Source organism: Puma concolor, chromosome F2, assembly GCF_028749965.1.
Source record: "Puma concolor isolate L17-30 chromosome F2, mPumCon1.1.hap2, whole genome shotgun sequence".
Taxonomy (NCBI): Eukaryota; Metazoa; Chordata; class Mammalia; order Carnivora; family Felidae; genus Puma; species Puma concolor.
In genome coordinates this window covers 11,479,735-11,497,013 of record NC_141684.1, presented here as the reverse complement: position 1 = coordinate 11,497,013, position 17,279 = coordinate 11,479,735, and the positions used below count along the sequence as shown (strand labels likewise).

The 17,279-nt window shown below is 44.4% G+C and overlaps 1 protein-coding gene across 4 annotated transcripts in view; it reads right to left on the bottom strand.

The window, feature by feature from the left end:
* The window catches only part of ASAP1 (ArfGAP with SH3 domain, ankyrin repeat and PH domain 1), a 348,090-nt gene that overhangs the window by 64,066 nt on the left and 266,745 nt on the right, over positions 1-17,279 (bottom strand). For 2 of the 4 annotated variants that reach the window (XM_086695637.1, XM_086695635.1), the window contains exons 11-13: positions 16,614-16,745; positions 11,114-11,214; positions 5,380-5,449 (exon numbers count right to left, since the gene is read on the bottom strand). In XM_086695637.1, coding sequence (XP_086551763.1) covers positions 5,380-5,449; positions 11,114-11,214; positions 16,614-16,745 — 303 coding nt within the window. The remainder of the gene's footprint in view (positions 1-5,379; positions 5,450-11,113; positions 11,215-16,613; positions 16,746-17,279) is intronic. The other 2 variants (XM_086695638.1, XM_086695636.1) reach the window with 1 other exon arrangement.

Below are 17,279 nucleotides of genomic sequence, written 5' to 3'. Positions count from 1 at the left end.
TATCTTTAATATCAGGACTCCCCATTTCCTCCTTCCAGGAAACCCGGACTTGTCTACTCTAAGACCCTATGATGATTCCATAAGGGGTTTCTTTCTCCAAAGAACTATTACTGAAGCCACTTTCAAAGGCCTAACAATAAGCTGGCATCTGAGAAAAGCCGATTCATATAGTAGGAAGAGCAGAGGCTTCAGGGTTTGAAAACTGGTCCAGCTGTTCACAAATGGCTAATTCTAGGCATGGGATTTAATCTTCCAGAGTCTTTGTGTCTTCTTCTATAAACTGCAGTTTCACCCAAAAGTATTCAGTGAATACTACCTGTATGTCAGGCAGTGTGCTGGGTACTGGGAGATCAAAGGTAAGACATAGTTTCCACCTCCTAAGAACTTTCCAGACCAAAGAAAAGTGAAGATGGTGGCATGTATGTCGTATAGCTAGCCTGGCATGCTTTAAGTGATCAACGAACGGCAATCACCTTTCTTGTTTCAACCCAGGATCTGAGCTGTATGTGACACTGAGGTTAATAAATCCACCACGTAAGGACTTTTGAGAAGTCAAACTTCTTATACTTTTGCAATTAATTTTTTAGGATTATTACAATAAAGTAATACTCCAACTATAATTCTTACATATTCTTTGATAGCTTTTTAAATTATATACTAAAATGCTTAAAGTAAAAAGGATAAGAAAACAACTCAAAGATATAGAAGTTTATGTATAATAGTTTTGTGGCTGGATATAAAGTCCTTTATCCTTAAGCTTTGAGGCTGACTGAAATGTTTGCGATAGATTTCTTAGAATTGGTATTTTAAATACCACAAGCATTTTATACTTTGCTCAAAACATACTAGATGGCCCATAAATGGAAGCCACTATCCATATTACTGTAATAACGAATTCAAAGATTCTCAGTGAATCGGATTCCCATAGTGATGTACTACTTTGAGTAGTAAATAAAAAAAAAGTATGTCTTTGAACAGATACAAGAAAAGCAATGAATTTGCAGATGAGCTCCTGTAGGGCTGGCTGCCCCCTTTGCAGGCACCCCCCAAAATGCATTTCTTCCTCAATAGTAAGCTAGGGAGATGACTGGCCCCCAGAACAGATCATTCTCGAATGGTCAATCCAACAGTCCATGGCTCATCAATCTTAGTGCATACGCGACCCTCTGCTGGGTCACGTGGGTAAGTGACACCGACTGGGGGCCTTCAAGCAGTGAAATTCCCACGTGCTCAGAGGTCCCAAACAAAGCCTCCACGTTTTCTAACAAAGGTTGTTCTGTCCACTTTTCCAAAGATGACTCAATCCCACATGTTTCCCCAAGGAAACTGCTGGCCTTCGTTTTCAACTGGATTCTAAGTCATCAGCAGTGTTTGCAAAGTCAGGAGAAGTGGCCTTTCTGTAGGAGCAGGGATGGGACTACAAGTGATGTAACTGGCAGCAAAAACGTGTGGCCCAAAGCCAGTGAAAAGCAGGCAAGAGAGTAACACCAATCGGTGGGAGGGAATCTGAAGTGAGGTTGGAGGAACCCACTCCCCCGCCGCCGCCCCCCGGCTGCTCTGGGCGCAGGAGAGGTGGACCCACAATTTCCAATGCTCGCAGCAGGAGAGCCTGCCTGCCGACAGACAGAATTGCCAGGACACCCGGCGAGGTGATGCTGACAGGAACGATTCCTGCTAACTGAATGCCCCCACGGAGCACATTATCACATTTAATCTTCACTATCATTTTAGGAGTTGAATACTTTCCTCAAGGTCACACAGTAAAGGACTCAGATCTGACAGATGCCACAGTGCTTTCTCACGGCCACTACACAATGTAGCTGATGTGATATTTGCTGTTGATTAGAGCCTTAAGAAAGCACTGACACAGTTGGCTTGGCCACAGCTATGTGTTTGGCAGGAACAAAAAAGGGAGGGTGGAAGAGAAGTGATTTTTATTTTTAGCAAACTGTCCGAGGTCACAGGACCACCAGTGAGCAGTGCCACGGACTCACTCCATCAACTGCTCGGTTTCCTCACACTGCGCTGCCTCCCACAGCAGGCTCTTAAGAAAGCCCAGTAGGTGGGGCACGATAAGGTCATAACATCACTTGTCAAAAGGCTTTCTGAGGCTGTCAGATAGCCAGATGAACCCAAGGGAGGAGGAGGGTAAAGAGAGGGTACACGTAGCGCATCCCTAACTAAAAACTCCTGATTCACATAAGGTCAAGTGGTCAGAAACTTCCACTGTAGTGCAGTTCACCTGAAGAATATTCTTCTGGTTTTTGTTTCTGCTCACAAACCAGATCCATCTCAGAGTCTCACCACTCGGACCCACCTCAGCTCATAAAATCAGACAATAATCAGCCACAACCCGGCTCGGGAAAGCAGAGGGAAGAGCAGGCACAATCCCATCCGGGCAACTGCCGCCCTCAGCCTCCAACCCTACGGCACAGAGCTGCACTCAAACACCTCCCCGGCCATAAGGTTCTAGCTGCTGTTACAGCTGCTGCAGGTGGTAAGATCTGAAAAGACCACCCTGGATACCTTTGGAACTCGCCCAGAGACAGGTCAACCCTGTGGCTCCCCAAGAGTCAGGGTACTGGCCCAGGAGACGCCAAACCTTGTCACAAAAGTGAAGGGCCGACTGTGTTGACTGTCCTTACGAATGAATCGCTTCTCAGGATTCGTGCCATGCTTCGGGCCATCGAAGAATTCCAGCCTGCACGAACAGGCAATGTGCTTCTCCCACACACAGACTCCCAGGCACTCCTGGTTCAGGGCTGACTATGTCTGTGATGGCCCAACCTGGGATCCCATGCTGGGGAGGAAGTGGGGTTGCAGGTGAGGGGAATTCACATTTTGAGGGGTGTGGGAATGTGTACGAGCAGAGTTCCAACCTATACCAGATCCCAGCTGTGCCATGTGTGAGCTATGTGACCTGTAAGTGAACTTTTCTGAGCCCCAGCTCCCCCATCTGAATAGTGAAGGTGACATCATCCATAACTTAGGTTGTGAGGGTTAAATGTTACAACGCGTTAAGGTGCTGGTGAATGCCTAGCAAATGGTGAACATTCGAAAATGTTAGCCGCCATGATGGTGATGGTGGTGGTGACAGAAATGCTTTTGAAAAGTCAGATGGTGGCAATCTTCGCTTTCACAGAGAGAAACATAGGCCTAGAACGGAGACTGTTTCGTTGTCTATCAAACAGGAGCAACAGAAGCTACATAAAATAGGTTCTGGTAATGTGCTCAGAACAATGAAGGCACAAGCCACAGAGAATACTCAATAAATGTCATCTATTCCCATCCATGTTTCTGATCTTGGATCATTCTTCTGACACATAGCCCCCCAAGTATTTTAATCACCAACATAATGAGCAGAGTGGGCCCCTGTGTGGCCAGCAAACACCATTAAGCACTCACAGAGGCTTCAAGACTGAAATCCCAGCATTCACCAGGTGTGACACAGGCTCATTTCTTAACCCCTTAATGACAGCATCTATCTGGTGGGTTGTGGCAACAATCACATATGGTGACACAGGGGAAGCACTTTCTACAACTTGGCTCATGGTAAGTGCTTACTTACTTAGCGGTAACTAACATTCTCGTGACCATCAGAACTGTTTCATAAAGCAACTGCATGGGATTAAATCTGAACAGGTCAAAGTTATCTCGTCTGAGGCCTACTCCAGCACCTGGAGTAGAGTAGAAGCTTCATGAAACGTTGCCAAAGAAACAAATTGTTAGACAGCTTTAGCGATAACTGATCTAAGTCCACCTGTAGGATTTCCCGTATCAGATGGATGGCTTGTCACAGCTGGCATGATAGGTCAAAAATCTCAGTTGGACTGAGGGAAGCTGAGGGCCTCTGAAGAATCACCCTGCAAGGGTTCTGCAAGGGACAAAGGACAGAGATGATAGACTTGCTCAAGTTCCATAAAGGGCAATAATCGTTAAGACGTATGGAATCTTCCAGCAAGAAGGGTTTGGCCACAGGTTTGTAGTGACTACCTTGTGTGTACCAAGGTCTGATGAGGGGGTGGGGCTGAAGAAAGACGACTAGGACCTGGTAAGTGCCCTGGGGAAGTGAAGAGTCTAGTAGGATGATGGGCTTCTGCAGGAAGAGAGGCAGAGTGGAAGGGGCATCATTTCTAACTGCCCGCTACTAGCCAAGTCACTGGGCTTCTCTGTACTTTAGTTTCTTCATCTGCAAAAACGAAGGGCATGTTACCACATGGGTTGTAGAAGGGATTGAGTGAAATAAATTTTATGAAGTGTCTGGCAGGAAGAAATGCTTATTAAGTGGTACTTCTTGCTCATCAGAGGACAATCTAATCTCAACTGTGAATAACGGAAACTTGCCAACGTAACAAATGGCTCATCCCTCATTTTTACCATCCTGTTACCAATTCACGGCTTATCATAAACTCGAAGGCCTCATTGGCACAGGATACTGAAATTTACCTGAGCTTCTCTCCAAGCTGGGGTTGCTAGGTGTGACTGCACGTGCCTTCGTAAAGACTCTTGGTCTACTGTGCGGTTTCCAGTTCCACTTGACACATTTGCCACTATAACCTTTGCATCTTTAAGGGTAAGAAGCCATTTCTTGCTAGTTTTAAAAGGGCCAAACAGTAATTACTTATTTTATGGTGCATGTCCTGACTAGCGCTAAGACTGAACCTTTTTTGACAGTATTAATTCTGCCAATATAAGACTTTCAGTTGAAAATGGGTGATACCAAACAAAAGTTCTAGCTAGAATGTAAGTATCAACTGTAAGTATGCAATATATATGCATATATAACTGCCAACAATCTGGAGAGAAAACAGAATAGAAGCGTTAATAGCTTAGTTACTTTCTACTTTCCACTGAATTGCCTTTATTCCTAAAGAAAGGGGAGCCACAGCAAGGCAATCTTATGATTTCACTTTTATTTATATACATTTTAGCCCTTTACCATAATGGGGGCTTTCTGAGTGATTTAAATAGTAACAACAAAAAGACTGAACATATTGTATGCATGTTATTTCATTTCCTAACTATTATTTCATGCAAAGAACACCCTCTATCATCTTTATAATTCAGAAAACTTTAGGTTTTTTAGAACCACCAATAAGATTTCCCCAAAGATAAGATTATGAAATGAAAGAATATTGTGGGAAACGGCATGGGATGTTCTAGAGGGGCAGGAGAACGAGGCAGGTCACCACAGGACAAGACAAGACCAATTCCTGCGGGAAAGGAGCATCCCACACTGTCTGATCCTAATCCACACATTACACATAGCGGGTGGGGGTGGGTGGATTTCAATGCTGGGTCCATCATGTTTTTGCTTCCTAGTCCACATGGCCGAGAGGCCTCGCAGGTGCAACACGGTAAATCACCAGGTGCACTTACCGTGGCGTGTGAGATGGTCAGGATCCCGTTCTTGACTGCACACTTCCTCCTCTGCCACACTTTCCGGAGCCTGAAGAGCAAGTCAGACACAACCTGATATGGTAGCTGGTTCACTCTGTGACATGCAATTATGTCGTGTTATGTATGACGATCGTTAAAAATCGTAACAACAAAACCACCCCAAACCAAAACCCACGAAACCCAGAAAACATTATTATCCCTTTTATTATCCCAGGTGGAAGGTAATTCAGACTAGGAGGCATATATAAGGACGCTCATTATAGCACTGTTTTTTTAAAAATTTTCTTCCAATGTTTATTTGTTTTTGAGAGAGAGAGAGAGAGAGAGAGAGAGAGAGAGAGAGAAAGAGCGAGCGAGCATGAGCATGGAGGGGCAGAGAACCTGAAGCAGGCTCCAGGCTCTGAGCTGTCAGCACAGCTGGGGCTTGAAGTCATGAACCATGAGATCATGACCTGAGTTGAAGTCAGACATTCAACCGGCTGAGCCACCCAGGTGTCCCTACAGGACTGTTTTTTTTTTTTTTTTTTTTCCAAAGTTTATTTATTTTTGGGACAGAGAGAGACAGAGCATGAACGGGGGAGGGGCAGAGAGAGAGGGAGACACAGAATCAGAAACAGGCTCCAGGCTCTGAGCCATCAGCCCAGAGCCCGACGCGGGGCTCGAACTCACGGACCGCAAGATCGTGACCTGGCTGAAGTCGGACGCTTAACCGACTGCGCCACCCAGGTGCCCCCCTACAGGACTGTTTTTGATGGCAAAGTGGGAAGTAACAGAAATCTAACAGAAGAATGAATAAATGCATTATAGGTACTTTCATATTATAGAGTATTATGCAGGAGTTTAAGAGGATCAAGTAACTATGTCTGTGCTGACATACATTTCTAAAGCATACTACTGATTGAAAAAACCCAGCTGTTTTAAAGTAATTCAGGTATCATCTAGTAATGTTAACATTTTTTAAAAATATCACATATAAAATGGGACCCTAAGTTTTCTCAGGGTACATAAATACATGTACAAACATACAGAAGAGGGCCTGGAAAGAGGCATATGATACTGACACAAGTATTCCTGTCTGGGAAGGAGGCCCAGAACTGTACTAGGGGTTGTGCTAAAGAGTTTTTAACTGTATCTGTGAATCTTCCACAAGAAGGCTGTTTTAATCTATTGCTTCTGTAATTAAAATGAAATCTAAAGAAACTCAGAGAAGTAACTGAAGACATCTGCCAGGCAAGCCGGAGCGGGGGCGGGGCCACCTCAGGATCTAGAGAATGGAACTCGGGGTCATGGATGAACATTTTTGGTAACTTGTACGCCTCTCCTTTGGGAAGGCGGACACCTCTCCTCAGAAAAAGCCAAACAGAACTCATTCCATGTTGGAAGTTTTTGTTTTCGGTGATGCTCCAGGTATCAGTGAGGCTCTGGGTGGCGATGTGCACATGTGCGGGCAGGTACGGACGCACTAGTGAAAAGCAGTCCCATGAGGAAACGGAAACCTACAGGGAACCGGGATTCTCCGGGGAAGACGAGGCTTTGCTGGCCTTCGGTTGTCATGGAAACAGACAACATCAGAGGAGGGAACTGTAGCTTCTCCTGGCATTTAAAATAATATCATCATGTGTTTCCTTTTCCTTCTTACATGAGGCCTCTTAAGAAACCTGCCACAATATGAATTTAAAACCAACTCCGAAGACAGATAATGTTGTCTTGTTGTGTGTGTAACTACTAGAAAGGCATGGTTTAGTCTGAAGCATGCTTCACAGAGGGAAATCATCTGACACCATCTGACCACAAGTAAATTGAACACACTGTGCTCAGAGTGCCAGTATCTTCAGGGGGTGAATGCAGAACTCCTGATTGAGAAACTGCCCTCAGATTATGGCTACGTCACCGACTAGGGGAAGGGCCAACGAGAGGTGACATCTGTCACACGGTCATACCTGCATTCGGTTAAGGTAGTCAATGCTGTCACTAGTCTGGCATCCCAACCTGACCCTCGTAAAAGCCTGCTGAGTCAGGCGACGTATTCCCTGGACTCACTAAGCCCAAACAGGCATCATCCTTCTTTACCAAAACGTTTTAAAATATCAACCAACCAACCTAACAAATAGTCAACTGTGAAGAAACTGTCCTGCCTCGGTTTACTCATTTTATTTAGTAAAATCTTTATTAGTTTTTCTTAATGTATATTAAGGAAATACAAAACCAAACACAAAATTGAATTTTTTTGTATTAGTAATAAAGCCAGGGAAAGTGACACAAAAGCATTCATCTTTCTGGCTAAAAGAAATTGACCAGGCGGTGCTCTAGGTCACCAAAGGGGGGCAAAATCAAGTCAATCCCTCGTCCATCTCTGTGAACACTGTGAGAGCTTTTATTCCTGAGATTTCTATGGAATGGCCTCTATGCCCATGCTTTCCCCTTCCTGTATGGAAAGCTTTAAGGATGCTTGTCTGCGAAGCTCCTGAATGGGCATACCATGGACTTTTACCATCTCTCCAGACAGCACCATACAGAATACCAGTTACACCATGCCCAAAGCTCAGAATTCCAGAAAAGGAATTTTCTATTAGAAGGTGGTCTAGTATCACTGAACAAGCTTCAATTCTGAGGCTCAGTTACTTGGGCTTCAATGTCAGCACCATCATCCACCAGCCACGGGACTCCGCTCACATTACTGTCCTCTCGGGGACTTACCTTAATCTGTGTCATGAATATGATAATGCCCTAGGGCTATTTTGACAAAATATACGTAGAACAGCTATTCCTTTGCCTCTCAACAAATGCCTTTGGATCATAAAATTTTAAAATTACTTTAAAAAAAAATTAAAGTGTTTTTTAAATTGCATAACAATCTTGTAAGTAAAAAGGAGTGTTCCAGAACTGGAGTCAGAAATTACTAAAGCAAATGATCCTTTGGAGAAAATCACATGACCCATCAGTAGTCACTGTTAGCAAGTGAGTCTGCCTTCATGTACAAGCACTACAGTTCTTTCCTCTTCCACAGACAGGCCACTCTGGGTTACCATTATTTACCCCTGCAGCCTGTGCAATTATGGGAAGCTGGCCCACCTCTTGTGTACTGTTTACCTTCTGGCACCTAGCCGACTGCCCGAGGCAGCAGAGTGCTTAATAGATATGTGTGAAATGAGTGCATGAAGGAAGAACAGACCAGAAGAATGGAGGAGCCAGGTGTGTGAGTGGATGACAGCTGATACCCTGTGTATCCCAAGGGCGATCAACAGCGGGGATGCCCCCTCTGAAAGATGAAGGGGTATATACCCCAGCATTAACTCAGACAACCCACGTTAGAAGTTGGGCTCCTGTACTTACTGGCTGTAGGATCTCAGTCAAATTACTTCACCTCTCTGAAGGAGCTGCCTTACTTATAGAAGGTGTCAAATGAGGTGAATGACAGGCACCTGGTCATGTCCGACAGGCACACAGCACACACTCACGTTGGGATGCTTCCCCTGAACATTTCGGGGTTTGAACCAAATGATACCTATGCAAAGACTCTGTTGACCTTTCTCAACAGGTAGAAATTAACCATCTCACTTAGAAACAGGCAATTCTAATGTCAAGAAAACCCTCGTGCCTTCAGGCAAGTAGTGTTAAAACTACAGGATTAATTTATGTCCACTAGATACCATGGCGTTGGGGCTACAATGTGATCACTGTGTCTGTTAAGAAGAGCCCAGCTTAAAACTGTGATTTGAGTAACTAGTGTGTCTTTTCTTCTTTTCAATTTTGCAAGATTTAATAGTCAACATTCACTGACTTTCTACAAAGGGCCAGGTGTTGCGCTACGTGCTGGGATGTTTTTCTTTCTTTACAGCCGTATCCGCAAATCCTGGTGGCCCTACCCTCACCATCCAGACTTTGACCCCTTCTTCCCCCTCTGCGGCTGTTCCCTTGATTCCCATCATCTCTGACCTGGCCTCCTGCTTCCGCTCTTACATCCTACACAGCCGTGCTCAGCCCGGCAGCCAAAGAGCCTTTCAAACGAGTCAGAGTTTGGCATTCCTCTGCTTAAAACCCTCCAAATGACTCCCATTTTCACTCAGTGGCTTCCACAGCTCTCCTGGCTTGGTGTCCTGCCCCCTCTAACCTTGTCTGCTGTGACCCCCAGCTCCTCTGTCCTTGCTATGCCAAACTCCTGTGTGTATCACAATAGGAAGCATGTTTCCTTCCCCCAGATCTCTGCAGAGATGATCCCCTCACTTCCTTCAAGTCTTTGCTCAAATATCTCTTCACGAAGTCTTCCCTGACCACCCTGTATGACTGCAAGGCCACCCCTACACACGTCCAGGCCCTGCCTTGCTTTATCTTTCTCCATAGCACTTGTTACCATCTGACCTTCCATATGCTTCCTTCTTTATCTTCTGTCTCCCAACTTAGAATGTAAGCTCTAGGAGGCTAAAGACTTTGTTACCTTTTTTAATGTCTATTTTTGAAAGAGAAAGAGAAAGAGAGAGAGAGAGAGAGAGAGAGAGAGAGAGAGAGTGTGTGTGTGTGTGTGTGTGTGTGTGTGTGTGTGTGTGTGTGTGAGCAGGGTAGGGGCAGAGAGAGAAATGGGCTCTGTGTTGACAGCAGAGAGCCCAATGCGGGGCTCAAACTCGAACTGTGAGATCATGACCTGAGCCAAAGTCAGATGCCTTACCGCCCAGGTGCCCCCTTTCTTACTTTTCTTGTTCAATGTTATATTCCCAAACGTCTCTAACAGTGCTTGACATATATATACTAGAACTCCCAAAAGACATTCGTTGGATGCCTGAGTAGAACAATAAGCAAAAGTGACAGTGATCAGAAACTTAGGATTATAATTTACAGAAGGAATGGTTGAAATTTCAACAAACAAATAAAAAAATGTGATTGTCTTAGATAAAAATCAAGGAGTGCATATCCACAAGCAATCAGAAAAGAAGAACCTTTCTTTCAAAAAGAAAAGCAGTTAGTATAAGTGAATAATTACGGTTCTACTTATGTACTTATAGTGAAGAAGAATCGCCACTCAAGCGATGGAAAGGAGGCCAGCGTGGCCGGGCGTGGGGAGAGAATGGCACCAGACTGGGCTGGAGACAAAGGCAGAGGTGAGACCCTCCATTCATTTCAAGCATGGAAGTGACTTGATGTGCTTTGTTTTTTAAAGGCTACGCTAAGTGCTGTGCAGAGACGCAGTGGAGAAGAGGGAGGGGCCACAGGCCGGTTAGCCAGGGACTAAAATAGCTCAGGAGACAGCAGTGGCTCCTCCAAGGGCAGGGCAGCAGAGATGGCAAAAAACGCATGAGGTCTTGATACGAACAGAAGAGCTCGTAGTTATAGTTATACTGGCTGTAAGAGAAGGAGAGGGGTCAGGGGTGACTCTCAGGGTTGGGGTTTGGGCGGCCAGGTGGGCACTCCAGGAGAGAAAAGGGCGATGGATAAAAGCAGAGAGGTGGGCGAGCATGAAGTCCGCAAGCCACTCGGTACCTGCCTTCCTAAAATGGCAATGTCACGAGTCACAGGTGACATTTAGGGACCACGGGACAATGAATGCTTCTTCTAAAGACAGTAGGCTCTATCACCTGAGGAAGATGGGTGGGCTAAAGGTCTAGAGCGAGTGCATTAGGAGAGTCTGAAGTGTGCTTTCCCAGTTGGGGGGTGGGAAAGAGTTCCTGGGTTACTAGCACCCAGGAAGGGTGCTTGGGCCTCTAGGAGGGCTTCCACATACCCGTCGCTTTTCTTCAGCAGGTAGCCCTTCTTCTCGCTGCCATATTCCTTGTTGCCCTGGAGCTGATGCATGCTGTACCCTCCTTGCCGGCTCTGGGAATCCTAGAAAGGAGAAGCCACAGATCAGACCAGTGCCGGGCACACTTCTCAGATCCTTGACTCTATTCTGCCACGGGGCCTCTGTGCCCTGGTCAGGGGCGAAGAGAATTCCAGAATTCCAGAACTTTAAGAGCTGTCAGGTCCTTGCCTTTATTTCAGAGGAAACCGGGCAGGGAAACAGTCAGCAGAGTCACAGGCAAGTCTAAGGCAGAGCCGGAGGCTGGGTCCAGGACTCCTATTTCTAGTTCAGGACCCTGCTCCGTTTCCAACACACTGAGGGGCAGACCGTCCTGTGACTAGACTAGTTTACACGGGCAGGGCAGCAAAGGCCAGCACAGGAAGGCAGGGAAAACTGAGGTGGCTCACACAGTGCATGCAACCTGAATGAGTTCTTCCCTCGTGTACACCTTTCCTCTTTCACGTATTCTGCTGAAACGCCCACCATAAAAAGGACCTTCTCAGCCGGGTATCGGGAACTGTTATAAATTCTGGTTTTGTAACTAACAAGGTTCTGTAAAATAAGCTGTCAAGCATGCTTTCAACTAAAAAAGAGCATTCTCTGGCCATGGAAAGTGGATGATGTGGAAAGAGGGGGACCAGGACCAGCAGAACAAGACAGAGGCAAAGCAGCTTGATCTAGTATCAGGACCCTGCTGTTACTTCCCCCTCGTTTCTAAAGACTGCATGACCAGACACAGCCATTCCACTCTGAAAATGGAAGAAATAAACCAACAACCTTGAGCTGCAGAATGAGCACATGGGGTTTGGACACAGAAGTAGGACAATACATTCTCACAGAAAGTGTTGACTTACTCTCCTAGACTTCGATCAGGAAGGGCAAAGGCAACAGAGAAAAAAGGCAGAACAGTTGAAAACATAGTTAATTTCATTGATAGTCATCGCTCATGATTTAAGCACTTTTCATCACATGTAGAGATAACACCATCGTAAAGACAATTAACACCAGAACACATACCACCTTCAAAATCATGATAAACTTCAGGTGGTGGGACAATAAAACGCCCTATATTTGTTTTACTTCAGGTTATTTGAGTCAGAAAAAACCTGCATGAAAGAACACGAGGCACACATCTCACCAAGATAAAATGGCCGACAAACTTCAAAGTGTGCATATGGGGAACCAACACCTCAGTGAATCCCAAATTACTTTAGAAAACCTAAAAAGAACCAAAAATTGTAGGAGGATTCTCTTTTAGTTTTCCAAGCAAAGAGAACATAATAAAAATCCCCAGTTCAGAAGTAACGCTTGAAGAACTATCTGTGTACAAGGTACCATGAGGATCAGGATGGCCTCTCTCTGGCATTTGGGATCCTTTGGACCAAACAGTACATGCTCTGTGGATGCAAATCAGTAACAGTTGAGGAACATCTCTAGGGCGGCGCACCTCTGTGAGGCTACTCCTCACGGGATGAGCTCCGTGTTCAAAAGCATGTCCTGAATACCTAAACAGGAAGGCACTGAGGACAGGGAGTGGGGCACGACCCCTGTCCCTGAGGTGGGTGTTTATACACTACCCACATGCTGTGCCGCTCCCTCCTGAAGGTAACTGGGTGCTGAATGCATGCTTTACTGGGCGAACAGACTCACCCTGAAGAGGTTACAAACTCGAGTCATTTTCTTAATGTGAGTCATTGCTTGGTCTTTCCGGGGCCAGACTCCCTCTGGCTGAAAGATCTTAATGGGACAATTTCAATCACCTACAGGAGGGGTGGAGAGTGGACCGGGGTCTAGGACCCTCTTCTGAAATCCTTCTATATGTTTACTTTTAATCAGGGCCCACAGCCTTGCACTCATAGTAACTTGGCTCCCGGGTCCTCTCTGACAGGTGCTTTCAGGCTTTCTGGACGGATGATGTGACTACGGGACTGTACTACAGATCAGACGGGCCACGAGTGCGGCCTTCCTCCACCAGCACCTCCACAACGGCCTCCAACAGCAGTGACACGGTTTCTTGAAGGAGGCTGCAATGTGTCCATAATAAAAAGAACAATCAGGATGGGAAATTAGATGGGGTGGTGGAGAATGGAGGCATGGGTGAAAACAAGAGCAGGCTGATAAATGAAATCCTAGGATCTTTCTGCTTCTACCCAATGACATCATGTGAAAACCACTTAACTGTGGATCTGGAGTCAGGGATCTTTGTCACATCTATACCTCCCTAGAACATTTAAAACAAAACATGAAATCTCCCTGGATAAAAATTCTTATTAAAAGAATAACTCTCTTCCTCAGAACGCTTTCCACTGAACTAAACTGCTCTGCGTCTGCCCATGGAATTCCTAGGTCTGTCCGAACGCTTTAAAACTATGCATCTCTGACAGCCAGTTTGCTAATCCTTAAAATAAAACAAGCTTTAAAAATAAGAGTACTTCTCTTTTTTTAAGCAAGGATCTGTATGCTAATAACTTATGAAAATTATTACATTCTAAATTTGCCTCTAAGACATTCCTTACATACATTTATGACTAGCCTAAATAAACTTTACAGTCTGAATAATGAGCTGAATGGGCTTTGCTCTACATCGGGCAAATATGCTTTTATAGGTGAATAAAGTGGCTGATCTCCAGGCTCTGACCTCGGAAGCCTATTCCATTAAGCTGAGCAGGAAGGAAGCCATTCATTTCAGAAGTCTAGCATGGACAACCCTACATTAACTACTAATGAGTTCTAAGGCTTAAGGTAGTTCCACAAATGATTATTTCTGCACTCTGACAAATGATGGCCATTTAGCTTGCTTTTGCAGGGTGTCTAGATAAATTAAAAGAGGTTTTTCTCTTTTACGAAAATAAATCGTGGAGCATTAACACCCATAATAATTAACGAAGCAAGACGCGACGGAAGGAATGAATCAGGTCCTGAATCCTTTGACAGCATAATAAAAATCAACGTGTATTCAGGAAAGAGAAATACGAGTGAGAAAACCATTCGGACAAAAAATACAAAACTAAACTTTACACGATGAACTTAAAACCTTGGGGAAATTCCACAATGGGAGCCAAGAAATGGAAACTATGGTGATTTTTTTTTTTTTTTTTAGTTCAATTACCTACTCTCTATTAGCAGTACAGACAAATCACCTTACTTTCTTATTAGAAAACTGTATTAGCATATAAAATGCATTACTGAGGAGTAAAATCTCTAATCTTTTAAAACTGGAAGCAGTTACTCATTGATTTCATGGGGTTATAGATGTTTGTGGTATCCGACGTAAAACTAACCTCTACTACGAGGCTTCATATCTCTCATGGAAGGGATACATGGAGTGGGCCAAGGTTCCCTTCTGTTTCACCTTAGTAAATACTTACTGAGTAGCTTTTGGGTGCCAGACAGTGTGGAGGGAGAGATGAGCCAAACACAGAATCTGTCAAACACCTTGCAAACCACACTATCATGGGCTAGCGAGAGAGACTCAAAACGCTGGAATTTGGAGAAAGATTTATGGGTATCATTATTAAAAATAAGATATTTTCAACCCTAAAGATAGTTGTGGAGCAAGCAGTTCTCTTGGGAAGTTAGGCTACTATCAAAACTTAAGATAACTAATTTCATAGAACATCTGCCAGAAGTCAATGAAGAATTTCCCTTTTGACAAGAAAAAACAAGTCCACCAAAAATCTGGGGATCCTATTTACAGCTCAGATTCTTGGAGCTTCCTTTAAAAGAGTCAAGTTAGAACCTGGTGGGGGCAAAGAGGTTAAATAATTTGCTGGGTGCTTTTAATTTCTCAGATCCTTTATCAGATCAGTTTACACTCTTCTCAAATAGTAGTGCTATGGAAAGAACTCAATGGTAGATGGTCCTCCTTTCTTATTTGAGTCATTAAAAATCATTACCTTCTAAAGTTATTTTTGCAATGAGAGACAATAACAGCACGAGAATAGGATAGGCATGCTGTGAAAGATCAATCTGACTTGTAAAATACTCTGGATATGGGGCTAATGAACACTCATCATTTATTCATTTGGAGTGGCGTTAAATCAAGTCACGTGCATTTCGTCACGTACACACTCCTTTGGCTTATATGAACTTTGTTCTTTAGCTGCCGTGAGCAGAATACATCAATCTCTATGCGAGACAAAAAGGGACTGAGATAGTTCTTTGTCTCCCACCCCCGAAAGCTCCCACATACAGGAAGGAAGTAATCCTATACAACAAAGCAAAGTTAGGAAGAGGTTAAGTGCATTTCGGAAAGTACAAAAACTTGCAGTTTTCTCCCTAAATAGCAATCTACCTCCTATCCCTCCTCCATTTACGTCTTTCTATTGCTTTAACATGGAGAAATCATTCAAGGAGACATGTCTCCTAGGATTTGTATGCCAGTAATGAGCACCTTCAAAAGAGGCCAGGAAACACAGGTACAGGTGCTAGCTGAGGACAACACAGGTACATGGAACACACACACGCCTTTCTGGCCACTGATGCCCATTTCCACAGGGTGGCAGGTGCCCAGGGTCACGGGCTGTGGACTTCTCTCACCTGATGAAACCCCAGAGGACTACATTCCCTCAGTAAAGAGAATCTTCCTTTGGGGTTGCTTTCACGGGTTAGTGTTGCTTTCACGTTTGAGGGGGGGCTGCCTTGCTTTTGTTTTGGACTCATGAACCCCTTCAGAAATTTTAGGAATGTACAGTTTGCTGTTGTGAGGTGATATCACGAGGAAATGACAATATAAAAAATGCTATATATTACATGATTATTATTAAATATTGCATTGAGAAACTGCACTTAAATTCAATGCATGGTAATTTCATAACATAAACAGGCATATTTTAACCCTCCCCTAGGTAACAAATGGTGCTCACTATTTAGCTTACCCTTAGCATGAAGTCCACACCCTGTTGCGTGCGTCCAAGGTCGTCCATAATTAGGCCTGAGTTTCCACCTCGGAAACCCCCTCTCTCAATTTTCCACCCTCCTTGCCCCAAACTGTCTGTAGCCTGCTGACTACGCCAGGCAGTTTTCAACTCGGAGTCCCCTCTCTGCTGACAGCCACTCCCTGGAAGGTCTCTTGTGGCATTAACACTGCTTGCTCTCTACTACGGGATTCTGCGTCCGCCTCCCTCTGGCTGCCCAGGAAAGACAGAGGCGATCTACAGAGGATGTGGGTGTGCACTTCACCCGGAGACGATGCACCACTTCTGAATTACACGTCTGCAAAGCCAGAATGGCAAACCCAGGGGCCACGGAACTGCAGCCTGGGCGTTAAGAACATCTTTTGTCTGAGGAGGGCAAGGAGATAAAGCACAGCTGTTACATGGGCGATGCGGTAGGGCTACACTTGCATCTTCTATCTCATGTGTCCCCACAACCACGGTGGCAGGAGGCTGCCGACATGCCTGTTTTGCAGGTCAGGAAACACGAAAAGGCCATCCCGGGCTACCTCACTTACACTGGAAACCCTGCTGGAAACATCTAGACCACCTACTTCTTTCTGATCAAGTTGAAGAGAGGATTTTATTAAGTCTCGGAGTGCAGTTAGCTGTTTCTTTTCTTCATCCTGGGTCTGTTTTATCTGTGACAGAAAAACATGACTTTTATCACGTATCTTTATACATTTATGAGCAGGGTTTAATTCATCCAAATATGCACCAGTCATTAAACAGTTCAATTACGGAGTTGATTTCCTCATTAAACTTTTTGACACAAACTCATTTTTTTTTTTTTTTTACGAACTCATTTTTTATATGAAAGGCAGAATCTTCTCATCTTATGAAAGTATCAGTGAGTTTTAAAATTAGTGAATATGCACCATGCTTTCTCATTAAATAATACATCTAGGCAAGACAATTAAATCTGAAGTACCATTTCAAACAAAGTTAAGAAATAACATTGAGTCACTTGCTTCTGGTTTTTCAAAGGGTGGTAGCAGGAATACCAGGACGTGATTAAATGGGTCAGAAGAACATGTTAAAAAGGACCAGAACCTAATGGGCTAACGTATATATGAAAGTTTACCCTTTGCCCTCGGGTAAGGAACTGGTGGCACTTTTTTTAATCAGCTGGAACTTACTGCAACCTGAACCATGTTAACTATTAAAAGACAATC